Source organism: Myotis myotis, unplaced genomic scaffold, assembly GCF_014108235.1.
Source record: "Myotis myotis isolate mMyoMyo1 unplaced genomic scaffold, mMyoMyo1.p scaffold_m19_p_4, whole genome shotgun sequence".
Classification (NCBI taxonomy): Eukaryota; Metazoa; Chordata; class Mammalia; order Chiroptera; family Vespertilionidae; genus Myotis; species Myotis myotis.
Window position 1 is genome coordinate 8,579,719 of NW_023416346.1, and position 26,656 is coordinate 8,606,374.

The 26,656-nt window shown below is 53.3% G+C and overlaps 1 protein-coding gene across 9 annotated transcripts in view; it reads left to right on the forward strand.

Annotated features, from left to right (window-relative positions):
- Positions 1-2,131: 2,131 nt before the first annotated feature.
- Positions 2,132-26,656, forward strand: part of LOC118653645 — a 36,781-nt gene continuing 12,256 nt past the window's right edge. Inside the window, exons 1-7 of one of the 9 annotated variants that reach the window (XR_004966841.1) lie at positions 2,135-2,571; positions 4,997-5,066; positions 11,822-11,886; positions 12,162-12,284; positions 15,178-15,283; positions 18,223-18,397; positions 21,335-23,247. Coding sequence is in view for 3 of the 9 variants with exons in the window: in XM_036304274.1 (XP_036160167.1) it covers positions 2,306-2,571; positions 4,997-5,066; positions 11,822-11,886; positions 12,162-12,284; positions 15,178-15,280 (627 nt within the window). In the remaining 6 variants the exon portion in view is untranslated. Of the gene's footprint in view, positions 2,572-4,996; positions 5,067-11,821; positions 11,887-12,161; positions 12,285-13,101; positions 13,287-15,177; positions 15,284-16,043; positions 16,166-18,222; positions 18,398-21,334; positions 23,248-24,287; positions 24,462-26,656 lie in introns of those variants that run through there. The other 8 variants (XR_004966842.1, XR_004966846.1, XR_004966843.1 and 5 more) reach the window with 8 other exon arrangements.

Genomic DNA, 26,656 nt, shown 5'->3' on the forward strand with positions numbered 1-26,656 from the left:
ACACCACGAGGGCCCTTGCTCTGCCTCTCCTGAGAGTACCATCCTTTTATGTGGATCTTCATGGGGAGCACAAAGGATCCTGAGTGCACAGGACCATCAGGGGAAGATGCGTTCAGCTGAAAAGGGCTGGGGATGGGGTTCTTCCTTGGAGCAAACGGGAAGCTCCTCCCCATACATCAGTGACCTGAGCCTCTGGCCTCTGAAAGGGGCATGGGTCTTCTCTGCTAGAAATCCTCCATGGCTCACTCAGAGTCCGTCCAAGTCCTCCCCGTGGCCCAGAAGGCCCTACGTGTCCGGTCCCCATCACCCCTCTGCCCTCAGCTTCTACCTCTCCCTTCATCATGCGGTCCCAGCCACACCAGCCCCCACACTGTTCCTTCCTCATACACCTTAGCCTGAGTTCCACTCCCACTCTCCCACTGGCTCTTACTCCCCCTGGGATGCTCTCCTCTAGGTTTTAGCTCAAATGTCACGAGCTTAGAAAAACTTGGCTGGACCACGCTCTCTAGAAATGCTCCCCTCCCATTTACTTCTCATCGCAGCCATTAACAACACCTGGTAAACTGCTGGCATTTTTGTGCTCTCTGTCCCCACAGAATGTCAGCTCCGGGGGTGGGGGGCCAGGTTCGTTCTCTTTCCACACGGCTCTCTTCCTAACTCCCATTATAGTGCCTGACAGAAGCTGGCGAGAATGAATGTGAAGATGGAAAATAAATGACATGGAATGAGCACTGCTAAGAAAGTCACTTAAAATAGAGTCGGAGCCGAATAGGGAGGCGGGGCCCAAGCACACCCTGTGCCTCAGTTCTCAGAGCTGCTATGAAGGGGCTACCCCGATGCTGAACAACTGCTCTAAGAACATATGGGCTCGGCCTCCTTCCTGTAGTCTGTGCCCTCTTCCTGTGCATATTGTGACTGAGCAACCCCTGCTAACCTAGCCAGCTAGGGTTCATTTGCATGAAAGAATTACACTCTGTGGGGTTTGCTTTGTAAACCCCGACTTTCTCTGTTCTTTTCAGGGTGCAGTTTGGGTCGCTACCTAGATCTGCATCTCCGGGGTGGCCACTCTTTCTGCTCAAACACATGCTTTCTGCCCTTGACTGAGCCTGGGCCTCTCCTTTGGTGAACAAATGACTGAGAGAGTGAATAAATAAATGCAAAGGTGTGGCAAGAGGCATAGCTAGACAGGCCCAGGATTCTCCTAGGGAACGTGCTCAGAGGTGACAAGATGGTGACAAAGCCTGTGTCCTACCTCACTAATACGGTGTGGGAGATGGCCTGGGAGATGGCCGCTTCCCTAACAAAACCAAACATCCTGCTGTCCTGCTGTCCGTCTCATCTACTACTGACAGTTAAGGACGAGGCCTGCCCCACACCAGGCCTCTGGCCCCAGGCAGGTGCTCTAGCCCTCCTGACCCTTGGGGGACTTTGGCTGCGCCCCCTTCCCCGACCCCCCCCCCCCCCATCGATTCTGCATGACCCAGGGAGGCACAGGCCCTCTCAGTGCCCAGCTCACGGGAAACGCTGGTCCGGCCCCTGTTATCCTGCTGGCCCCTGCGGGAGGTAAACTTCAGGTCAGGAAGGCTTCTTCAAGGGCCCCACCCGCAGCGGGCTGTGGGGTTCTCCTCCTGACGGCCCAGCTTACAGTGGTCCATGCAGTGGTCGGCAACCTCATTAGCCAACAGAGCCAAATACCAACAGTACAACGACTGAGATTTCTTTCGAGAGCCACAGTTTTTAAACTTAAACTATATAGGTAGGTACATTGTTATTCACTTAATTAGGGTACTCGTCAGGCTTAGGAAGAGCCACACTCAAGGGGCCAAAGAGCCGCATGTGGCTCGCGAGCCGCGGCTTGCCAACCAGGACATCTCATCTGCATCGACGCGCTTTCCCGGTTCCCACCGCCGAGGGGCGCGCGAGAGGGGAGTCCCTTCCCGGGAGCTACCCGCGCGGGGCTGGGAGGTAGGGCGGGCCGCTCCGGAGCCACCTGGTGGGAGGCTGCGCCCCTCCTTTTCTCGCCTCCAGCTCCACCCCCGGGTCTCCGCACGTCACGTCCAGCCCGGCTGGCGATTGGCTGAGAGACTGCTTCCCAGCTGTGGGGGCGGGGCCGGGGCCGTGCGGGGCGGTGATTGGCCTCCGGAGGCGGAGGCTGGAAGCCCTTCCAGGGCGCGGAGCGGCTGCCGCTGGACCCGGGTCCGGGCCCCCGTCCCCCCGCCGGGTCCCTGGCCCTCGGTCTGGGCCGCGAGGTGGCGGCAGCGCCGGAGCTGAGGGTGAGGCGTGTGCGCGTCGCGTGGCCTCTCAGATGTCGGATTTGCTCCGAGTTGACCGCTCGCCCACCGACTGTCCGATCTCGGCCTACGTGGCGCCGGGTCAGCGGCGAGGATCGGTGCCGCCGGCCTGTGGTCGGGGTCCGAGGCCGGGCGAACCGGTGACGGGCTGTCTCCACGTGAGCCCCGCAGCCTCGGCTCCCGTCCCTCCGTCGCCCGCCTGGAGCGGCGCGCGGGGCACCGCAGCTTCGGTCCGCAGAGGCCAGCACCTGAGGACCCGGAGGGCCTCCGCGCAGCTTGGGTGCGTCTGCCTGGGAAGCAGGGCGTCAGGCCTTCGGGGCGGGCCTCGCTGCTGTGACTCCCCGGGTGCTGCCGGTGCCGGTGCTCTCCGAGCCTCGGGCCGGTGATGAGCGGGATGTTGGGGTGGACTGTGTGCCCTGGTCTGAGCGCCTCCTGGGCCTTGTGTGCCTGTGCACCTGGTGTGCACCTCCTGCGCCCCGGGCATTTGTGTCCGAGGGAGACCTCGGAGCGGGTGTCTGCCCCCCCAGGGTGTGAGGTCTCCAGCAGCTTGTGACTCCGGGCCCAGGTTGTGATGTCGCTGAACTGGCTGTTGGGGGGGGGGGGGGAGGCTTCACCCTCAGGCATCCAGGCTCTGAGCTGTTTGGGGGTCTGTGTCCGGGTGCGGGTTCTCTGGTCTGTCTGGGGACCCTGGCGTAAGGTGTCAGTTCTTTGAACTTCTGTCCTTCTGTTAGCGCGGTCCTTGAATTAACTTGGGGGGTGTCTGCTGCTTGGGAGTCTGTCCTAGGACACGCAGCGTCGGCCGTTTAGAGTCCTGGGCTGAGGACTTTGGTCTTTCGGGGCGGATTGTCTCAGTGCGCATGGTCTCTGCTCTGCTGGGGAGTCTGCCTCCCGTTGTGAGCTCCTGGACAGGTTTTTGGCGTCTGCTCTGGTTGTGTTCAGTGAGCTGTATTTGGTGTCCCTGGGTATGGGAGTCTGTGGCTCTGGTAAAGTCTTTGTTCTTTTTGGTTGTGAGGTCTCCGTCCAGGAACTGAGGGTGTTGGCACCTGGCAGGTATGATCCCGAAGCCTGGAGCCCCAAGTCCTGGTTGCGTGTCCTTGGGCGCATCACTTGTCCCCTGCAGCCTCCATATGGATCATAATCAGTACAATGAGGCCGGTGCCCATACCAGAGGGTCCTGTCCATCCTAGCAGTGTGTGTCAAGAGCCCGGGGCGCAGTCCGTCTTCTGAGCACGGGCTGTGTGTTCCAGGACTTGGGGGTACAACGGAGCAGTAATTGGCAAAGTCTCTGATTTCATGGAGTTGTCGGTAAACCTGTCACATCGGTGAGAGTGAGCGGTGTTAAGGAGCAAGATAAGGCCAGGTGAGGGGGAAGAGTGTTTTATTCCGGGTGATCGGGGAAGGCCTCCTGGAAAGGTGCTGATGGAGCAGAGACCGGGAGGAAGTGAGGGAGAGCCGTAGATGGCTTTCGGGAAAAGCATGCCAGGCACAAGGAACAGCAAGTGCAACAGTGCTGAGGGGGAAATGCACGCGGCCTGTTCCTGGAGGTCCAGGAGTCCCGTGAGCCTGGTAAAGTGCCTCCGCGCTGGGATTGACACACAGCGCGCATGGGAGGTGCCTGGTGTTGCGATCTCTGTTTCTCCTCCGGCCCGTGAGGGGGTTGGGGTCACGCTCATCTTCCAGACCAAGGACCTGAGGCTCCAGGAAGTAGCCTGTGAGCTTGCCCTCCTGCTCACACCTGAAATGGCTAAAAGAGGAGGGAAACTTTCAGCTCCATCATGAGAGGCAGAGGGCTTGAGCGTCGGAGCTTCAGGGAGGACACCGTCCACTCTGAAGGTCAGCCAAGCGGCCGATGCAATGATAGTGCAGGAATCACGCCCAGGATGACATTTTCCGCTGGATGGAGGGGAGGATGTTATGAATGAGAGAGGACCTGGGGCAGAGGAGAGGGGCAGGAAAGGGAAGCTGGAGACTAGTGAGAAAGAAGTCAGGGGCTTCGTGGTGTTGCCATGCTTGGGCCCGATTCACCTGAATTACCTGATGGTCCTAAATGTGCTCACCTTTTGCGCTTCCCTCCCCTTTGTCTCACGTTCCCTTCCCTTTTGTGCCAGAGCAGTTCTGTCCTGCAGCTACCGTATCAGGTGCAGCAGAGCAAGGAAGCAAGTTGGGGGTCAGACCCGAGCACGGGGAGGAGGCATCCACACTGGGGGACAGGCTGCAGGGGTGAGAGAGCCCCAGGCGGCCAGGAGGATGACCCAGGGTTGGGTGCTGGAAGGCTAGCTGGCTCAGGGATGCAGTGCTGAGGGGTTGAGGCGGTCAAGAGCAGGGGATGCTTCATCACCGTGTGTGAGGAGGGCTCTCTGTGGGGAAGGGCTGGCTTACATACATTGGGACCCATCAGCTCGGGAAATGTACAGGGCGATGGGAGCCAGGACTCTCGCTTGAGAAAGGGGAGTTCCCAATGGGGCAAGAGGCAAACCAGAACAAACTCGGAGGTGGTATGCTGCAGTCAGAGGCCTCCATGTGAACTCAAGGTTTTCAGTATGTGTCCACGAGAATGCGTGGGAATGGTGACAGAAATGCATATGTGTGTGTGTGCGATTGTGTACATGCGTATATTCCAATACTGCTGGTTCCAGCAGCATTGCAATGGCACTAGTACACCTAGCCCCCAGGTCCTGGCTTCTAAATACCATTCTCCACTAAAGGATTGGCGCCGGCGCTGCAGGAGGGCGAGGAGGACAGAATCCGGCTCAACTTGTGGTTTCAATACTAAGAGTAAGTTCAGGGAATGATGGCAGCTATCAGAGGGCACAGAACATGGCTGGAGGGATGCCCACTTGACGGGGGAGGGGGGGTGGACAATGTTTTTCAGCTTTGACATATCAACGTGTAACACATGTACGTTTAGAGTGTACAGCGCAATGATTTGATACACATTTATATCATGAAATGATGGCCACAGTAAGGTGTGTTAGCATCTCCATCCCCTCACATAATTACCATTTTGTGTGTGTGACGATAACATGTAAGATCCACTCGCTCAGCTACTTTCAATAAGGAACACAGTGTTGCTAATTAGAGTCATCGCGGGGTACATCAGATCCCCATGACTTAACTCATAGCTAGAATTTGGAAATTTACTCAACATTTCCCCCATGCCCTGACAACCACCATTCTAATCTATATTTCTATGAGTTTGGTTTTTGAGTTTCCACATATGCAAGAACATCCAGTATTTGTCTTTCTCCAAGTTATTTCAGTCAGCATAATCCCGTCAAGTCCACCTGTAGTTGCAAAAAGCAGGATTTTCCTCTATTTTATGGTCGGATAAGGCCGTGTGTGTGTGTGTGTGTGTGTGTGTGTGTGTGTGTGTGTGTATACCACTGCCATGGATGCCCAGGGTGGCTCTGTACGAGTCGTGGCTCTTGGCTCCTGGAACGGGGCCTTCTCTGTGAGAACAAGCCCTCTCCAGGCTAGGCCACCAGAGGAAGGGACCAGGCTGGGTCCCTTAGCTGCTGGAGAAAGCTGTCTGGTTTGGGACCGCAGCTGAGATCAGGGAAAGGACAGCTGAAAGCAGGAGAGGGAGAGAGATCTCCTCAGGTCAGGGTCCGTGTCTCATAGTTGAAGGAAAGACATTTGCCCAAGTGCCGGTTGCTCTAGGCTTGAGGGAATGGAGTTGGGTGCAGGAAAGGACCAGAGGCTGAGAGGGTGGGGATAATGCGTCCCATAATCTCACTTCATGGGTCTTGCATGGTCCCGGAGAAAAGCCTGTGTCATTATGGCGTCTAAAATGTCATCTCCTGTGCCTACCTCCACCCACCGGCCATGAAAGAATGGATTGGAGGTACAGTGCACCCTTCAGGGAGGAAGGCCAGTGGGGTTATGAGGTCGTCTCAGAGGTCCCCTGCCCTGCCCTTGGCTCTCGTGTTCATTATGTTCTCTGCCTCTGAGGTTTCCGGTTGGTCTCCTCAGCCGTGTGTCTCACCGGAAAGAGTCAGTACATTAGAGACCGGCTGGCTACTAAAGGATTTAATAATGTTCCTGAGAGTTTCCTGGCAGAGAAAAAAAATCATCATTTCTAGGGCACTGTGGTGGCCACACAAAGTGGGATTCCCTGGGTGTGGATCACAGGGGGCGCATTTTAAGTTCCTGGGTTCCCACTTATGTAAACAACTTGTCTGGGAACTAGTGGGACAGGGCAACGGTCTTGTTCCTGCTGCCAGGCTGCGCTGTCCATTGTGAGGATGTAGAAGTGACCACCGGCTGGCCTTCTCCGATGCACAGACCCAAGGCAGCACATTCAGGCCAGAGGCTGCCGTGCTGTCGGCTGGACTGAGGAGGCTCTCAGAGCGTCATTTCCACCAAGTGTCCTGGTCCCACTCCTGTCAAACTCCCACCTAAAGGATTTCCATTGCAGTCAGCTGCCTATTTACTGTGCAGTCCCATGCTCCAAAATCAATCTGTGTTCCATGTGTGCTGTAAATCGAAATCCTTTGTAGTGGCCATTGGATCTTAGCCTTGATGCAACAAACCCGCATCACAGTGAGTTTCCCCAATGCCTCCAGGCCCGTGGCTCCTCACGTACTGCTGGGCGACACTGAGCAAGTTTGTTAACGTGTCTGTGCCTGCTTTTTCCATTAGTGCAATGCAGACGCTCGTTAGTAGTAACATAACAGTTACTTCAACACAAGCCATGGGCTACCTCAACAGTCCGCCTGATAACTGAGAGGCTTACTAAGTGACCTCTGGGCGGTGGTAGTGCATACAGCATGGGTACACTGGACAAAGGATGATTCTCCTTGGGGGGGGGGGTGGAATTGGATGGCGAAAGATTGCTTCACACTATTCAGAATGATGTGCAATTTGAAAAGTATGCGTTGTTTGTGTCTGGTATTTACTCTCTGGATTCTTTTCCAAAGGACTTTAACTCCGCTTAGATTTCTATAAAAGATGTTGGACTATGCACACTCTTTCACCCGGGAGAGTTTTCGTAGTTTATGGTTTTTGCGTAATTGAGCCTCTTGTTGTAAGCTGCTGCATTTGTATAGGTAGAGTTGGATGTAGCGATACCATATTGCCCTTTCCTATTTGCTGGGTCTGTAGGAAAACCACCCCTTTCATTCCTCCTACTGGTAACTCGTTTCTCTCTCATCTGCAAAGAACCAGTTCCGATGGAATTGGGTTTCTCTATTTTTTCTGTTAGAAATTTTATTAATATTGTTCTTATTTTTACTACAATAAATTTGTACTAAAGTAAATTTTTATTTCCATAGTCTTGAGCAACCTACTGACTATACAAACAACCAATTAGGATGAAGGTTAACATTAAATGGGTGTGTCAGGCCTGGCCGGCCTAGATCAAGAGTTGAGCATGGACCTATGAACCAGGAGGTCACATGCCTGCCTTTTGGGCTCGATCCCCAGTGAGAGGGGGGGACCATGCAGGAGGCAGCTGATCCATGATTTTCTCTCATCATTGGTGTTTCTCTCTCTCCCCCCTCCCTTCGTCTGAAACCAATAAAAGTATATTTTTTAAAATACCAGGGTGTGTCAGCATGGTGCAAATGTTTAGAACTGAGTAAAGGTCTACGTTTTGGAAGTCTAGGAATGCGTACGAAAAGAAAACCTGTTAGTCACACGTTGATTGCTGTTAAAATTATTGTTGGGAACAGTTTGCAAAAAGTCAGCAGGGCGTTACCATGGCCAGTCATTTTGCATTCCATGTCATATCTGGATGCATGAATGCACTGCTTTTCTAAAACCCTGCATGTAAGCCATCAGTGTTTGAGGTCTTGGGGTGTATTACCCCATTTAACACACAGAAGGATCCAGGAGGTAGGGCTCCTTACACTCCCCATTCTGCAGCTTGGAAACACAGGGACAGGAAAGTGAGGATGAATGGTGCTGGACTTTCCTTCTTCTTTCACCACCGTGTGTTGCAGTCGGGGTTCATCGGGCTCTTTGAGAACCTTCTTCACCTTCCTGTCCAGACCCAAGGGCCGCCTGGAGCTTTGAGCAGGGACTAGGCCTTCATGCATCGACTCCAGGACGCAGCTCAGCGTTGATTTCTGCATCTTCCCCGATGGCCTCAGAAGAGTCTTCCTGGGAAGTCATGGCAGCCTGTCCTCCTTCCCTCCCAGAACTGCCCATGGGGCCCCGGTGAAGGGAACCCCAGGCCTGGCACCACCTGCCCTGGCCCTCTACCAGGGGTGCCCCAGCAGCGGCACCGAGGTGAGGACACCCTACAAGAGAGGCCCTGGGAAAGGTCAGCGACCCCTCAGAGCAAAAGCATTTCTGAGACGCCTGAGACGGAGACACGTTGGTCCCGTGGCCCCTTATCGGGTCAGAGGGAAACCGGAGTCTCTTCCTCAGGTGGGAGAGATCAGAACCGATTTAGGTGTGAATGTCGGTACTGCCAGAGCCACGGGCCGCCTGTGGGTGGGATGCCTGCGGAGAGGAAGGGGGCCCCACTGCCTCCCTGCGGGGAAAGCCTCCCATAGGGCCTGTGGGCTTGAGGCGCAGCCTGGGTCCCTATCGCCCGGCCCTCCCTCAGAAGGGCCACTCCGACAGCAGCACGGACAGGACAAGCTCGAACTGGAGGGGTGGCAGGACAGCAGAAGCATGTGCCACAGGCTCCGAAGAGGTTCCCGTGCTTGAAGGACACTGACCATCGCACCTCACCTGACGGATGCTGTGTGTGGTGGGGGGGTTCCTTTTGGGGCCAAACAGTAAGCAGTAGGCGGAGGGTTAAGTCAACCAGTTTGAGTGAAAAGGCTTCTGGCATGAGCGCGCCCGGATCCCAGGAAGGTCCTGGCCTTTTCTGGGGGGAGTAGGACCGCCCTGTGGCGCTCCGAGGCCGGGGGGCGCCCAGCAGTGGTCCTCAGCTCCTGTGTCATGGCTCCGTGACGCATGCAGTCACTTTCACACCCGGTCTCTGTGTCCCCTGCGCTGCTCTCCTTGGACAGAAAGACTCTCTGCAGGGCGAATGCCCCGCGATGCCCAGGTGCTTCTTGCCATTGCCTTCACTGCCTCCGGGCAGCAGCCCAGTGAGTGCTCCCATGCACGTGTGCTAATATGAGGTTGCTTTCACGCATCTCTCTTCAGTAAATGGGGATGGGAAAATGGACAGGTACATGCAAAAAGAAGAAAAAAAACTAGACCGCCAACTTACACAGACACTAGAACAAACTCAAAATGGATAAAGGACTTCAGTGTAGTCGTGAAACCATAAAAATCCTAGAAGAAAGCAATGGCAGCAATCCTGTCAGACACTTCACTTAGCAATATTTTCACTGATGCACCCCCTAGGGCAAGAGAAACATGGGAAAACATAAACAAGTGGGACTGCGTCTAATAAAAAGCTTCTGCACAGCAAACGAAACCAGGATCAGAATCAAATGGGAACACACTGTATGGGAGAACATACTTGCCAATGATACATCTGATGAAGGGCTAATTTCCAAAATATATCAAGTTCTCATACAATTCCACAAAAGGAAGACAAAAGAGTCCAACCACAAAATGGGAAGAGCACCTAAATGGACACTTCTCCAAAGAGAACATAGAAATGGCCTAGAGACATATGAAAAAACGTTCAGCATCACTAATCAGCAGAGAGATGCCAATTAAAATGACAATGAGATACCACCTCACACCTACCAGATTGGCTACCATCAGTAAATCAACAGACGACAAGTGCTGGTGAGGATGTGGAGAAACAGAAACCCTGGTACAAGCTCTGCAGAAAACAGTGTGGCGTTTCCTCAAAAAATTAAAAATGGAACTTCTATTGGACCCAGTGATCCTCTTCTACAAACATACGCTAAGAAGCCTGAAACACCAATCAGAAAGGATATATGCACCCCTGTGTTCCTAGCAGCACAATTTACAATAGCTAAGATCTGGAAATAGCCCAAGTGCCCACCAGTAGATAAATAGATAAAAAGGCTGTGGTACATTTACACCATGGAGTACTATGCAGTAGTAAAAAAGAAGGGTCTCTTACCCTTTGAGACAGCATGGAGGGACCTGGAGAGCATTATGCTGAGTGAAATAAGCCAGTCAGAGAAAGACAGGTATCACAGGCTCCCACTCATATGAGGCATCTAATGAACAGGATAAAGTGACAAACAAAATAGATCCAGAGACATGAAAGCATGTAACAGACTGAGGATCCTCAGAGGGAAGGAGGGGGAAGAGATCAATCAAAGAACTAATAAGAAACTCTGCATAAACCATGGACACAGACAATACTGGGGTGAAGGCCTGGGGAGGGGCAGGAGTGGAGAGGGGGGTCCATGGGAAATAAAGGGGCCTTCTGTAATACTTTCAACGATAAGACACATTTTAAAAACAAAGTGTGGAAAGAGGGTGTGAAATGGGAATGTGGGGGTGCACCATTGCGGTCTTTGCCACAATGAATAGGACCCCAATGCAGGCAAATGTTCACTGCTCCCTATCACTGAGTCGCACTCCCCTAGGACAGTGGTTCTTAACCTTCCTAATGCCGCGACCCTGTAATACAGTTCCTCATGTTGTGGTGACCCCCCATTTCATTGTTACAAATTGAACATAGTTAAAGCATAGTGATTAATCACAGAAACAATATGTAATTATATATGTGTTTTCCGGTGGTCTTAGGCAACCCCTGTGAAAGGGTCATTCGACCCCCAAAGGGGTCGCGACCCACAGGCTGAGAACCGCTGCCCTAGGAGGAGTTTCTGATGGATAACTTCCTCCTGGCACCCAATAAAGATAAGAATTAGCCGAAGCCGGTTTGGCTCAGTGGATAGAGCGTCGGCCTGCGGACTGAAAGGTCCCAGGTTCGATTCTGGTCAAGGGCATGTGCCTGGGTTGCGGGCGTATCCCCAGTGGGAGATGTGCAGGGGGCAGCTGATCGATGTTTCTGACTCTGTCTCTCTCCCTTCCTCTCTGTAAAAAATCAATAAAATATATATTTTTTAAAAAAAGATACGAATTAAAGGAAACTAAGTTTAGAATTGAGATTTCCTCACCCACCGTGGCCCGTTCTCTGTCAGATCTGCGACCACCACATTCCAGTCCCCGAGCAGCAGATCCCAGTTTATCACGAGGAGCAGATTGGGATGGAGAGGAGGGAGGGCCCAGAGAACACGCACGTCACTCTTGGCGGACCGGCAGCAGGACCAGCCTCCGATCCTCCGGGCAGAGGCAAAGGAAGAGCGTCCTGCGGGGCAGGGAGAGCTGGAGCAGAGGGCGTGCCCACAGGAGGGCCCTGCGGTGGTGCTGGTGCCCCTGGCCTCAGGCTCCGGGCCAGGCCTTGTTGCCTGGTGTCCCGGAGGTGAGCGGGAACAGCAGCTTCCTGCTGCTGCAACAGAGGCAGCACGTCATAGAGTTACTGAGGGTCGGGATTTGGGCAGGATGCATTTCATTTCAGGAGGCACGAGTGATTCAATCTCGCCCCCACCCTGAACCTGGTCCTGTCTAGCGAGGAAGGGACCGTGTTCCACTGGAGTGAAAATGAATTCTGCATTCTCTCCCTGTGCTTTCAGGTGGGCCCAGAGCTGTGTTGCTACAAACACGTCCGCGTCTGCAGACAGAAGTGGCTTGAGAACAGGTGCGTTTATTAGATTCTGAAGCTGTGACCGCAGCAGAGAGCATGGGAGCTCCCTGGAGCCCTCCAAGCTGGTCCCACAGCCCCGGGGAGAGAAGGTCAGTGAGGCAGGGCGTGTCCCTCTTGAAACACAAGGGCCTGGCTTCAGCCTGGTCATGTTGGGGTGTGGGGGGGTGTGAGCAGGGGAACGTGGCATTTCGCTGTCATGGGTTCCTTACTAGGTGTCGCACCATATGCTCCCTGCTTCCGCATGTCAGCTGACTTCCTCTTTCCCACAGACCCATCCTGGAGCAAGATTCCCGTCCCAGATGTGAGGTGGCGCGCAGACTACAGAGAAGGCGGGGACCGTGCCCACTGGCAGAGGTCAGACCGGGATGGCCTCACTCCGGCAGCCACATCAGGTCAGTCCTGCCAACCACAATCCACCCTGTGCCCTGGAGACGGCTTCCATCGTCTCCCCTTGCCCCCCCCACCCCCCCCCCGCGTGCTAGGCTCGCTGTTGGCAGGGGGAGGAGGAGGAATGGCAGAGCCAGTCCCTGCCCTGGGCAATGAGCCTCTTCTCGGGAAAGGGATCTGACACCCATGCATGTGGTGGAGAGCGCCTCGTTGGCCCCTGTGAGGCTTGGGGGGCAGGAGAAGAGCGGGGTGAGAAGGAACAGGGTTGGGTGAGGTGGCATGGGGCTTGCTGAGGGTGGTGCTACCGGCCCACCTCTCTACATGCGGGCGCAAGAGAAGGGGCTAGCAGGGGTAACAGGGAGTCGGCGGACACCCCGTCTCCCCACCTAAAGGCCTTGTCCTCACGCCCACGTGTGGGGTACAGCAGGAGACCCGGGGCCACCTGTGAGACGGGATACGGTCCCCAGTTACAGACTAGGGGCCAGAATCCAGTGATGTGCACACACGTCCAGCATGTCAAGTTCCAGGCCAGACATCAGAGGCGCCAGGAGGCAGGGAAATACTGGGAGAGAGTGGGGGTAGCGTAACCATGAGTCAGTGTTTCCCAAATGCCCAGAAATGGTCCATCTGGAGACAGAGATTAGCTGGCCGCTGGCCTGGGCCCGGAGGTGGTCGTGGAGATGGACTGCGAACAGGAACACGGGGTCTCTTTGGGACGACAGAAAGGTTCTCAAACTGGAGTGTGGTGACGGTGGCAGAACCCTTTAAATTTCCTACCACTCCCTGCTGTGCACACTAACTGCACATTACACCTCGGTACAGGTAATTGCGAAATGCACTGCGAATGCCCCAGCCATGGAGGCCAAGCTGTGCCATCGCTTTCATGACGCCAAGGACTCCCCTGCCTCTTCTGTGTTCTGTGTTCTGGGTCCACCATCCCTGCCTCCTGCAGTGTCCTCCATGCTCCACCAGAGGGAGGCACTGTGCAAAGGCCAGGAGGAGAGCTGGTGAGTGTGCAGGCCGCCTGTCTGCCTGTGTGTCCCTGAGTGTTCCTGCGCAGGCGCCCTTCAGGTGGACATAATGGTCGACTCACAATTCCACCGCCCAGGGCCGGCTCCCATAATCCACCCCGCGTCTGCAATTCCACTTCGGGTTGCCTGTTCTTCACGCCTCCCACAGACCCAGCTACAGTTTCCCTGGCAACCAAGCTGGGCCCTTAGCTTCAGCCTCAAATCACAGGAAGGCACACAGAGTGGGGAGGGTTGTTGTCCTCGTCACAGAGCGCCCTCCCCAGCTCGGGACCCAGTGGGGATGCGCAGCAGAGCCGTAACCAAGATGACAGAATGCAGCTGCCTTTCCAGCAGCCAGCCTTCTCCCTCCTCTCCGCCTGCCTGGTGTCAGGCAGCCAAGGGCAGGTGTGGCATAAACACACTCCTCACTCCCAGCAATTGTTCTGAGTGTGAGTATAGGTTAAAGGAAGTATGCCATAGACAGCTCTCAAAAGGCAAGACACATCACAGCGGATTAGCAAACCTGGCTGTAAGCCCAGGATGGTATTTGAAAGCAGTACAGGGGAGGCACTGGGGTGCTTAGGCTTCCCCACCACAGGGTGCCTCCACTGCCCGGGAGCCTCTTTAAAAGAGCGGGTCCTGGGCACCCCCTCCCCCCGCCCAGAGGCTGAGTCAGTAGGTCTGGATGTGGCCCCTGCAGGAGCCTCATTGAGTCCTCCTCCCGTGAAAGCCTGGATTGCTGTCGTGGAAACAGCCTGCGAGGGTCCAGCCCCGGGGGTCCAGGGTTTCCCAAAGGTGTGGACGGAGTCGGAGAAGAATGTTTTACACGGAGACAGCGTTCAGAACTCTCTAGCTATCTTTAGTCTCCGTGGATCTTCCTGCACCTGGCTGAGGCCACAGAGAAAGATCCCAAGGCAAACTGAGCCTTTATTTTATAGTCAGAGGTAAATAAGGTAGTGGTTACCATAGTTACACTGTTCTTGTGAGGTTCACTTGTTTTGGCCACTTCCTGCACCTCCCTCAGCCCATTAGCTTCCCAGGTAAGATCTAGGGAGCATCATAAGTTCAAGCCTAATTATGCTAAGAGGGCTGTGCCCTCTAAGCTGGGACTTGTTTGTGACTTTGCTGAGGGTGGTGCTACCGGCCCACCTCTCTACATGAGAGGTCAGTCCTAGCAGGCTTGCTGCACCTCCCTCAGCCCATTAGCTTCCCAGATAAGATCTCGGGAGCGTCATAAGGTCAAGCCTAATTATGCTAAGAGGACTGTGCCCTCTAAGCTGGGACTGTTTGTGCCTTTGCCAACAGGTCAGTCGGAGGAAGCTTAATAGCTTAATCGTATATCGGCTCCCACAACAGCCATCCTTAGGGAGGAAGCCTAGCCCTGGGCCTGGGAGACTTCCTTCCAGAGGAAGCGGGCTTTCCTCATGACCTGCCGCGCTGGCTGACAGCTCACTCGGGATGGGGGGGGCGGGGGGGAGCCACGTGCCCAGGTACCTGTGTGCTAAAGCCAGCATTGTCCTTGCTCTCCTCCGTGGTCCTGGAACCAAAAGTGTGAAGTTGAAACCTTGCCTTCGCTAACCGATCTTACTGCTTTTCATTTCCTGTCACGATCCCGTGTGCTTAGTTACTTTAAAAGTTTGGGAGACCGTGTACAGAGGCCGTCATGGGGCAGAGCACAGGAGTTCTGTGGGAAGTACAGCGAGCTGAGATTTTACCCGTCCATGCGAAGGACCAGCTGTCAGGCTTCTCCGTGACATTCACTCAGGGGCATTTTCACTTTTTATGATCATGTGTTTTCACGTTCATGCGTGCTCTCCGGGACAGACCACATAGGCCTGGATATTTATGATGAAAACGAAAACTTAGCCAACCCATGTTTCGTGCACAGCCGTAGACATTTGCCGCAGCAAACGTTCTCCTCCAGCCACGATGGGCACTGCTGCTATGGCCTGATCCCTGGAGTTCAAACAGCATCTGTGGAGTTCCTGTAGGAGGTGAGCATCTCAGTGGGTCGGGACTATTACAGGGTGCAGGTTCTCCTAGGACTTCCTGTAGCGGGCCCAGCCAAACCAGGACATAGACGCCATCAGTGACTGGGAAGAGGGAGCCCTCACATGGGGAATTTACCAACATCCGTGGGAACATGAAGATCATGGTTTAGCCTTTTCCAGAGCACGGCGAAGGGAGGCATGGGGTAGTGGAGGTCACACCTAGCGGCATTCCTAGGATTTTGGTTTAAGGACATGGGTAGATGGCAGAGCCTGCCCATGACACAGGGAACATAGGTTTCGGGTCCCCTGGAGAATTGCAGGGCTTGTGTGACATCTGAGGGGAGGTGCCCACAGGTCTCGGCCTGAAGGGGCTCTGCGGTCCAGCTGAGATTGCTTAGGTAGACCTGGTGATGCAGCAAGCCATCAGCACACAAGGGGATACACATGAGAACCAAGCAGGTGGGAGAGATGAAGAGAAAGGAGGGCGTTGAGAGAATGGAAAGTGTTGACTGTGTGCAAGACAGCATTGGGTACTTTGTTTGCCAACATGGAGCTCTTTGGAGAGGTTCACAAGGGAACATTCCCTGGAAGGGGGACACGGAGGAGGATCGAGAGGTGACCAAACAAACAGGCTACTGGAGTCTACACTCCCAAGAAGCTTGGCTTCCAAGGAACCCAGACATGGGCATTGGAAGCAGAGGTGGGTGCACTCCGGGTGTGCCCTTTGAGGGTGTGTCCCCCATAACAAGGGGCAAAATCACAGGACGCAGGTACCAGGAACCCTGAGCGCCCTGAGGCCGTGGTGTGGATGGCAGGGTCCAGAAGACACTGGATGAGCTCAGGGGGGATGCTTGAAGGTGAGGAGTGCACAGCAGGGGTCTCACGCAGCCCTGGGTCTGCAGGAAGACGCCATCCTCACTCCCGCTCCCGTTCTTACATCTGAGACCCGTGCAGCTATGTGTGGGGAGTTACAGCAGCTTCCAAGTCAAAGGCCGCAATCGGTGGTATCCGGGAGAACACGATTGAGTTAACTCCGGAAAGGGGAGAGAATTGGACATTTGGGCAAAGGTGGCATAAGAGGGAAGGTGAGTTGTATGGGAGGGCCAGACAGCAGTCCTGTATGAGGGCAGTGGGTGCAAGGGCTTGGGGTTGGGGTGACGGCAGGAGCTGGAGTCATGGGCACTTGAATGGCCACCAAGTTCAGACAAAATGTCTCTGCAGACATTTCTCCTTGCAGGACCGTAGAAGCCCAGGAAGCCAGGAGAGCTAGGAGAGGTTTGCCTGGTCTGGGCCCTGGATGCGGATGGATTTGAAGCATCTGTAAGGCTAAGCCCTGTGGATGAGACTGGCCTGGGTCACTCACACCTGCTGGTGATGGGGCTGTGCTCTGGGGTCCCTGAGTTGAGGAACAGCGGGCTGGGCCATGGGGCAGTAGAGAGGAGCTCGCTTCTGGTTCTGGTCCCTGCGGAGGTGGGTATCCATCTCCCCACAGATCCCGACAAAGGGCACGGTGGGTTGTTAGAAGGGCAGGGAGAAACATGACTCAAGTCTTCAGCATCTTACCGAGGGCCACAGGTCTCGGGCCACCATGAGACAACTGTGAGCCTGTGCTCTCGGGTGAGGGAGCCGGGTCCAGTCCCTGAGATTTCTGCCGCTGCTACCTGGGCACAGCCGGGCACTCTAGCCACTCAGGGTCTCTGTGCAGGAGTCCGTGTTTTCCCACAGCTCCTCACCCCTGCGTGGGGGTGGGGGAGGGGAGGACCAGAGCTGAGACAGCAAACGATGGGGAGCGGGGCTGAGGCCGACCGTGACGGAAAATGGAAGAACCACGTCCTTCCTACAAATTGACCCTTTCTGTCACCGGGTTGAGACAACAGGATCCCAGTGGCTTCTTGGGGACAAGTCCCTGGTTTCCCCTTGAGAGACTCTAGGGCAGCGGTTCTCAACCTGTGAGTCGCGACCCCTTTGGCGGTCGAACGACCCTTTCACAGGGGTCGCCCAAGACCATCCTGCCTATCAGATATTTACATGACGATTCATAACAGTAGCAACATGACAGTTATGAAGTAGCAACGAAAATAATTTTGTGGTTGGGTCACAACATGAGGAACTGTATTTAAAGAGCCAGAAGGTTGAGAACCACTGCTCTAGGGCAGCTGTGGGCAAACTACGGCCCGCGGGCCGGATCCGGCCCATTTGAAATTAATAAAACTAAAAAAAAAAAAAAAAAAAAGACCGTACCCTTTTATATAATGATGTTTACTTTGAATTTATATTAGTTCACACAAACACTCCATCCATGCTTTTGTTCCGGCCCTCCGGTCCAGTTTAAGAACCCATTGTGGCCCTTGAGTCAAAAAGTTTGCCCACCCCTGCTCTAGGGCCTCAGATCCTTCCTGTCCCCTTAAGAAGAAGGGGGTAGAGGGTACGGTTTTCTGAGCTGCAAGAACCCAATGAGGGAAGGGGGTTGTAAATGCTTCCTAAGTCACATGATCCCATGTACAGGGACCCCCAGGTGTCCTGTACAGTGGATACTATTTCTGACATTGACTTGATGGTTTTGCATTATTCGATGGGCTCTCCTCTGTTTAAAACACACTCCAGAGGCCAGGGTAGTTGAATTGCCCAGCAGTGGAGACCTGAGATCTGCCCATCACTAAGAGGGTTTGATGGCTGCTCCCCCTGGACAAAAGGCGGTGCTGTGCTCAGGGCCGGGATGTGTAGGACGCAAGGACCGGGTTCCCCTTAAAGAATACAATGTCCGAGGACAGCCGGCTGGGCAAGACATCCTGGGAGATGCTCTGGGCCTGTCAGCAGCTCTTGCGATACTCACCCAGGCCTCACCTCAGAGAGGACACTGGCATGATTCACCTCCCAAGGAAATAAGGAGGAAAACAGCGCCTTCTCCTAATAAGCATACTGACGTTCTGCACCTTCCCCAGGCTTCCTTTCCTGGCTCTGGAAACCTTTTTCTGCAGCCCAGCTCCAGGACGCCGGCCTTGCAGGGATGGCCCGTGCTGTTACAGGAGAAGGAGCCCGGCATGGCCTGTGGAGGCGAGGACGGCCTGGAGGAGACCCCGCTGCCCTCAGTGACACCCTCATCGGCTCCTCCTCTCGGTGAGTCTGTCTGGGCCTGTCCGCTTGCTGTGATCCGTTTTAGGGTCCGTTCATGGCAGGCTACACGCTGTCCTGGCTAAAGGCAGGGGGAGGCAAGGACCCCCAGGTCGCCTCTCACAGGGACAGACTGGACGGCGGGCACAGGAGCACCCGTGGGGAAGGTGTGCCGACATCCCAGAGTCACAGGTGCTCCTCTGACTGCACCGGCACTTGGGTTATGCCTTCTGCCCGACTGTGCTGATCTTCAGCAGCAGTGCCCGCCCTCTGAACGGGAATAATATTCGTGAGGGAGAAAAGGCCCCTGCCTTGGCTTCTAATCCGCTAGCTGAGCTAAGATGCAACATGTGCGTGGTCCATGTGTACAAATGCTCAGTGACCTCAGTGAGAATGCTCACTCTCAGATCTCTACCCCACATCTCCAGGTCTTTCCCATTGGGAAGGAGCACCTGTGGCTTGTGAGTCTGTGTGATGATGTGGGAAGGGGATCTATAACACCTCTATGGCTCACAGTGCCCCAGGTGGTCTTTGTGGAAAGGACACCTCTTTAACGTTTATTTTTTAATGACAGTTTACATTCCACATGACTCTGTATTAGTTGCAGGTGTACCGCATAGCAGTTAGACAGTCATATACTTTACAAAGTGTTCTTCCGATAGTCCCAGTACCTTCCTGGCACCATACGCACATATTACAACACTAGAGGCTTGGTGCACAAAAATTTGTGCCCCCCGGGGGTGGGGTGTCCCTCAGCCCGGCCTGTGCCCTCTGGCAGACTGGGACCCCTCGGGGGATGACCACCTGCTGGCTTAGGCCTGCTCCCCGGGGGATTGGGCGTAAGCTGACAGTCAGACATCCCTCTGGCAGCCCGGGAGCCCTCGGGGGATGTCCACTTGCCAGCGGGGAGCAGGCCTAAGCTGCAGTCGGACATCCTTACCTCTACTGAGGAGGCTGGAGAGGCTCCCACCACCAACTCTGTACTGGCAGCTGTCAGCCTGGGTTGTGGCTGAGAAGAGCTCCCCCTGTGGGAGCACACTGACCACCAGGGGGCAGCTCCTGCATTGAGTGTCTGCCCCCTGGTGGTCAGTGTGTGTCATAGAGACCAGTCATTCCCAGTTGTTCTGCTGTTCAGTCTAATTAGCATATAGGTCTTTATTATATTGGATTATTAACTATAATCCCTACGCTGTACATTATAGCCCCATGACTCTGTTGTAACGACCACTTTGCACTTCTTGGTCCCTTCTCCATTTTCACCCAGTCCCCACCCCCTCTCCTTGGCAACCGTCTGTCTTGTTCTCTGTGTCTATGAGTCCGTTTCTGTTTTGCTTTTCATTTATGTTGTGCTTTTGATTCCATATGTGAGTGCACTCCTAAGGGAGTTGTCTTTCTCTAACTGACATTTCTCTGAGCATAACACCTTCAAGGTCCATTTACTTGGAGCCTCTCTGCACGTCTTGACTCACCTTCCTTGTCTGAGCTGTGGTACTTTCCCGTCTCTGCTTCTGTGGGCCGAACTCCTGTGACTGCAACGGACACTCTCCTGGGGCTCGTCTTTCGTGTTGATGAAGATTTCCCATGCTCTATCCAGGTCAGTCGGGCAACTGTGCAATGTGTACCTTGTCACTAACAATGTGAGCACCGCTGGCACATCACCCCTCCCCTCAAAAATATTAAGTGCAGCAGAGTGATAAAGAATGCAGTGCTCACATGTGACCAGTATGACTGACTGACTGTTTCCTAAGATGAGCACAGAGAAGTGGTTGTGGCTCAGAAAACGTGAACATTAGTGGTGGCTTTGAGTAAACCAGTTGCAGTGGAATGATAGGCAAAATAAGTCGTATTGAAGGGGGTGGAGGAGCAAATGGTCTCAGGAGGAGTTCAAGCAGTTTGGCTTTGGAATTAATCCATCAACGTGCCAGTAGCTGCAAAATGACATGTGGGATGGAGGCGGGTTTCCCCCATTTGTTGTGGGGTGGTCCAGTGTACAAAGAGCAGGTGATACTTTAGGAGACGGCTCATAAGTGCAGGTGGAAGGCATGGGATCCTGAGCACAGGTGAGGGCTGGCTGCACTCAGGAGCAGGTATGCTCAGGGGAAGCAGAGTCACAGAAAAAACAGGTCCATTGAGTTTGGGAAGCACTAAGGAGCTGGACCTCAGTGCTTCTGTGTGCTGCAGGCCATAGTAGGGGAGGTCAGTGGGTGAAGTAGGATTGCTCGTGAGTGAGGTAGTGGTGTATAGGTAGAGTGAGAGGGAAAGTGAGAAGCAACCCCCCTGGTTATGCAGTTAAGATAAACAGTTCAGTAAGGTTTATATTTGTCTCATCAAAGCTCAGGTGCTCAGGCACAAGCAGGCTGTGTCCCTATGGGGGCACAACAGGAGAGTAGGAAGGCGGTGAAAAGAGCATGAGAGTTGTTTTGGAGCAGATTATATACTCCGGGGACGGCTGTAGAGAAGAGGCCTGGTGGAAGGTGAGGGAGGCCGTGGGCTCTACACTGGAGGCACCAGAGGGGTTCAAGGCTGTCTAAGCAGGTGCATTAGAAGGGAGGGAGCTAGACAGCCAGGGAAACTGTTGAAGCGACAAGAGGGTGGAATGCTAGACAAGGACGGCATGGAGGGCCCCGAGCTTCCGATACCCAGGGCATGACCTTGGGCAGGGGGATGCTCGGCTGGGTCGCGGGAGAACCTTCTGGACTGCAGAGGGGCTCCGAGTTGTCCGTGCTGGGCTCCTGGGCCCTGAGTCCCAGGAGGGTTCTGCGGAGTGAGGTCTGAGAGGACCGAGAGAATGACAGGAGACCAGTGTGCCCACAGCTGGGGAGAGGCCGTAGGGTGACGACCAGGGGTGGTACCAGTCCTGCTGGTGGGGCAGAGCAGCGACTAGGGCCGCGGGGCCACAGGAATCTCAAAACTCCTGTCCAAACCCGCCGCTGATCTTTGCAGCAGGATCCGGACTAAACCTCCAGCAGATGCTGGCAGAGAAGCCGGCAGAAACCTCACTGCGCACCAACGCGCATGCCCAGGACCCGCCAATGAGCGCGCAGAACCGGCCCTTCTGTACGTCATTCCTGTGCGCCTGTCCCGCCTGTGTATGTGTTGAGGGCCCCGAGGGCCACTTCCCGGAGTCCGTCCGCGTTCCCCCCGTTACGGGATCCTCCTCTCCACCCAGTCAGCCTTCCCCGGCCCCGGTCCCTCTGGCCCCGCCAGCAACTCCGCGGGAAACACGGGTTTCCCTCCGAGATTGGGGCCCGGTGTCTCCGGCCAGCAGAGGGCAGTGGAGGGCCGTGCGCGGGCCAGCCCCCTCCGCCCCGCCTTTCGGTATGGAAAAAACACGGGCGCAGCGAGCAGGGGAAAGTCCTTAGGGCCCTTTGCACAGCGGCCCGCACACTCTTCCCGCAGCTCCTGGGCACGGTGGTTCATTCCTGCAGTGGCCAGTGAGCGGTTTCCTCTGTGATCAAAACCACTTGCTTTCCAAATGGACGATTCTTCCAAAGTCCTTCCTGGGTTCCTTAGCAACTTGCAGTCCCGCGACTCTGAAGGCCAGAGTCACCGCCTTTCCCCAACTGTTTGGGGTTTTCTGGGCCTTTTCAATACAGTGTTCAATAATGACAGTCACCCAGACCTCACTAGGAGACATAGTAATTCAAACGACAGCCCCATCACCCAATATTGACCATTAGGAATATTTTGTGATCAGTTTCTTAGAGATCTTGCACCAAACACCAGGTTCATTTTAAATATACTAAGGGTCATTTTTGCATCACGACTTCACCTCCTCTTTTTAAACTCAGTTATTCCTTTTGGAAAGTCATTTTTAGATTTTTAGTTACGTTACTGAAAAAATAAGGGAGGCATCTTGCAAACTGTTGGCAGTGTCTGTAACTGTGAAGTTGAAGGTGCCGTGGCCTATGATCCAGAAGCAGCAGAGCCCGTGTGTGAGAGCAGGGGCTGCAGTGCGGGTGGGCTGCACTCTTCCCTAGGCGCCAGGAATAGTACCAGCACTTAGCCGGGCTCAGGAAATACTGGGAGATGTTTTCAAAAGTTTACTTTTGTGATCGTTTTTATTTTTATATATCTAAGATCCATCTTTTGCTAGTCCTCAATTATTATAATGTACAAACAGTTTTCTACATGTTTGCTTTTTTTTTAATTTGGCCCTTTGTGGATCAGCATTCCTCTAAGTCATTAGCATTTCTTAACATCTGATTTTCTGACTTACATTCCTGGGTAAGGGCATGGAGCAGTATGTAGCAACTTGTAGGCTCCTGTGCAAGGCAAATTGTCTAAAATGTGGGTGTGTATTTATTCAAAAAGTTTTCATACCAGTATTGTTTATATTTCTAAAACCGTGTAGGTGGAGTGGACAAAACATTTGGCTCAGTATCAGCAAAGTTGAATTTCAAGAAAATACAGGAATAGCATACTATCAACCATAAAAACTTCACAATGACTGTAAAAATGAAAGTGATATGCAAAACATGTTGAAACTGTTTGGGACGTGGGTGATTATTCTTCCTTTGTCTTTTCTCTGTCTTCTTAAATGGCTAAAATCAGACCAATTTCCCTTAGGGCCTGAGGGGAAAATAATGGAGTGACTAAATGGTAAATTTCAGTGGGTTCTGTAAATCCCCAGGCCCACTGGACAGAAGCAGGGAGCAGTTGGCCCTTACCATGGGGATAATAAAGTAAGGATGCTGGAGGACAGACAAAACAAGTGGATTTCCTATGTTGAAAATATAATGTTAAGCAAAAACAAAGCCAAAAAGATAGCTCCCTTCCTTAGGAAGGTAACAGTATAGTGCAGCCGTGGGCAAACTACGGCCCGCAGGCCCGATCCGGCCCGTTTGAAATGAATAAAACTAAAAATAAAAAGACCTTACCCTTTTATGTAATGATGTTTACTTTGAATTTATATGAGTTCACACAAACACTCCATCCATGCTTTTGTTCCGGCCCTCTGGTCCAGGTTAAGAACCCATTGTGGCCCTCGAGTCAAAAAGTTTGCCCACCCCTGGTATAGTGTTTCTCTTTGAGATAGGAGTCACGGTTTATTTCTGTTTTTTATCTCCATTATCAAATATCGCATTTTCACTCTTTAAGAGTATATAGGCGACTAAGAAGAAAAAGGAATAAAAATTATTCACGTCCTTACAAATTATTTTTAGAACAGCTAACTCACACGAAAAACCTGAGTTTAATACAATATGTTGTAGTCACAATGTAATAAGAATCTCCTTCTGTGTGCAGTGCACCTTTATGGATGGGAAGACCTCTAAAGAAATGGATTACACATTATCAATGGTCATCGGTGGGTGATAAAACTGGGGTTTAGATTACGTTATTATATGTTATGAGTCTCCCAAATATTCTGCATTGAGGTTTGCGTGCTTAGGGCTAACTGAAAAAAATATACTGGTTCAAAGCCAATGGGAAGACCATTCAGAGAATCAGAAATACTTGAGGCTAAGGAACCAAGGCACCTCATTTTCACTAGGACTGCCAAGAATGGAACAGTTCAGCCCCAGGAAGGAACCAGCCAGCTCCTGTTCAGAAACAATTGAGCAATTCTTCCAGAAATGGCTCCCAGCATTTTTTCCAAACACAAAAGGAGGGGGAGAGAGGATTTCGTGGCTCCATGCTGCCACCTGCTGACCAGAGAAACTCAGCCATGATTCTTGCAATAAAATTCCCATTTTCCCCTAGATTTCCAAAATAACGGGACAGAGGATGTCTCAAAAAACATACCTGATGACAGTAATGGTCAGAAAAAGCAGAGATTAGCCCAAGGGACGGGAGATGCCTTAAATGAGGGCGGATGATCAGGGGTTTCAAGGGGCACTGGGTCTACAAAAAGACCCCGTCCTCACGCCTGCTCCCATTCATTGTCCTGATCTAGGACGAGACCCACAAGGCCACGAGTTTGACCTGCTTGCGACTGGCAGCGACCTCACTGGACTCCTGCGCGCGTGCCCAGAAGCCGCCAATCGGAATGCAGCACCTTGGCCTGTTAGAAAATTTCCGAGTTGCCTGGACTTCAGGCCCCTGTTATGGTGGTTCCCAGAGCTACAAGGTAAGTAGTCTTGCTGGACCTTTTGAGCAGGTACTGAAGCCCCTCCCCTTCCCCTTTGACATAAGCACCCTGGGGAGATCAGACCTGGCTGGGTATATGAGCTCAGCAGACTGTTGTTACCTACAGTTTGCAGCCTTCAGTTTCTCTGGACAGTAGAGGGCAGTGGTGCATCGTGTTCCACGCCAGGCCTCCTCTCCCCCGCCCTTTGTGTCTGAAAAAACATACTTGTGTCTTTTCCAGAATTGGTAGATACTTTCTCAGTCCCAGCAGCTTCGCTGCCTTAGCAACCACCTTCACTAAATTGCTCCTTCAGGGGCTTCACAGGTGAAACTTCTAATCTGCAGACTGGAACACTGTGCCTTTCAGATCGCCTGTTCTTCTAGCCTGCTGCCTGGGTTGTTTAGCAACAATTATTTCTGCTTCTCAGAAGGGGATCCTCATTGGCTTTCCCCAACACATTTTGGGTTTTATGGACCTTTATGCATACACTAGAGGCCCTGTGCATGAAATTCCTGCAGGGGGTGGGGGGTGGGGGTTATCCCTCAGTCCTGCCTTCGCCCTCTTGCAATCCTGGGAAACCCTCTTGCAATCCAGGATTCCTCGGGTAGGGCCTAGGCCTGGCCAGAAATCAGGGCCTATCTGGGCTTTCCTTCCCCAGGCTGCCAGCAGCTGGCCCCGCCCCCGCTGCTGCCACTGTTTGTCATCTGTGCAAAGCTACCCCCCACTCCCCGGCCACCTGTAGCCTCCCTCTGTGGGCAACAGACATGGGGTGTGATCGCTTGGCTGGCCTGGGCCTCCCTCTGTGGGGCGATTGCTGGCCAGCCTCACACACCACACCATAGCTGACCAATGGCCTGGGCCTCCCTCTGTGGGGTGGATCTGGTGCCCCAGATCCATTGCTACACAGAGGGAGGCCCCGCCCATCCAGGACAGTGCCTCCAGCCGCCTCCTAGTGGCCATGGCCTCCCTTTGTGGCTGCCAGCCAGGTGGCCTGGGCCTCCCTCTTTGGGGTGATGGATGACAGAGTCCCACCATCAATCGCCTGCAGAGGGTCATCCAAGCATTCGTTGTGCTGTTCCTTTGTTCAATCAATTTGCATATTATGCTTTTATTACTATAGATGATTCAATGATGGCAGTCACTCAAACCTCACTGTAGGAAATTGGATAGGGGAGGGATAAAATATAATAAAGTAGTTTAATCCACGTTCCTATCCTCCAGTAATAACCATAAAGAGTGTTTTGGGGTCAATTTCTTAGAGATCTTTCATCAAACACAAGGTGCATTTTAAATATACTAAGGTTCTTTTTTGCATCAGGACTTCAACCTCCCCTTGTTAAACTCAGTTATTCCTTTTGGAAAGTCATTTTTAGATTGTTAGTTACATTACTGAAAAAATAAGGGAGGCATACTGCAAACTGTTGGCAGTGTCTGTAACTGTGAAGTTGAAGGTGCGGTGGCCTATGATCCAGAAGCAGCAGAGCCCGTGTGTGAGAGCAGGGGCTGCAGTGCGGGTGGGCTGCACTCTTCCCTCGGCGCCAGGAGGAGGACCAGCACTTAGCAGGCTCAGGAAACACTGGGAGATGTTTTCAAATTTTACTTTTGGGTCCTTTTTCTTTAAATATGTATAGCTCGTCTTTTCCTAGTACTTGATTATAATATACAAAGAGTTTTCTTTTATATATATATGTTATTGATTTTTTACAGAGAGGAAGGGAGAGGGATAGAGAGAGTTAGAAACATCGATGAGAGAGAAACATCGATCAGCTGCCTCCTGCACACCCCCTACTGGGGATGCGCCCACAACCAAGGTACACGCCCTTGACCGGACTCGAACCTGGGACCCTTCAGTCCGCAGGCCGAAGCTCTATCCTCTAAGCCAAACCAGTTAGGGCGAGCTTTCTACATGGTGTTTTATTTTTTCATTTGGCCCTTGGCACATCAGCATTGTTCTATGTCATTCCCATTTCTTAGAGTCATATTACCTGACCTCGGCCAGGTAAACTCCTGAGTCAAATGCTGGTGAAAAGCAAAGTGGTCCATTGAGTGTGGGACACCTGGGAAAACAGGGACTCTTGTCTCAAAGCCCATCGCCACGTGACCCCATCTCAGTGCAGGCAGGGATTTTACAGGCAGAGAGAGGAAAGCAGAACAAAGACATCGAGGGCAGGGGTTGCAGAGTGGTACGTGGCGGC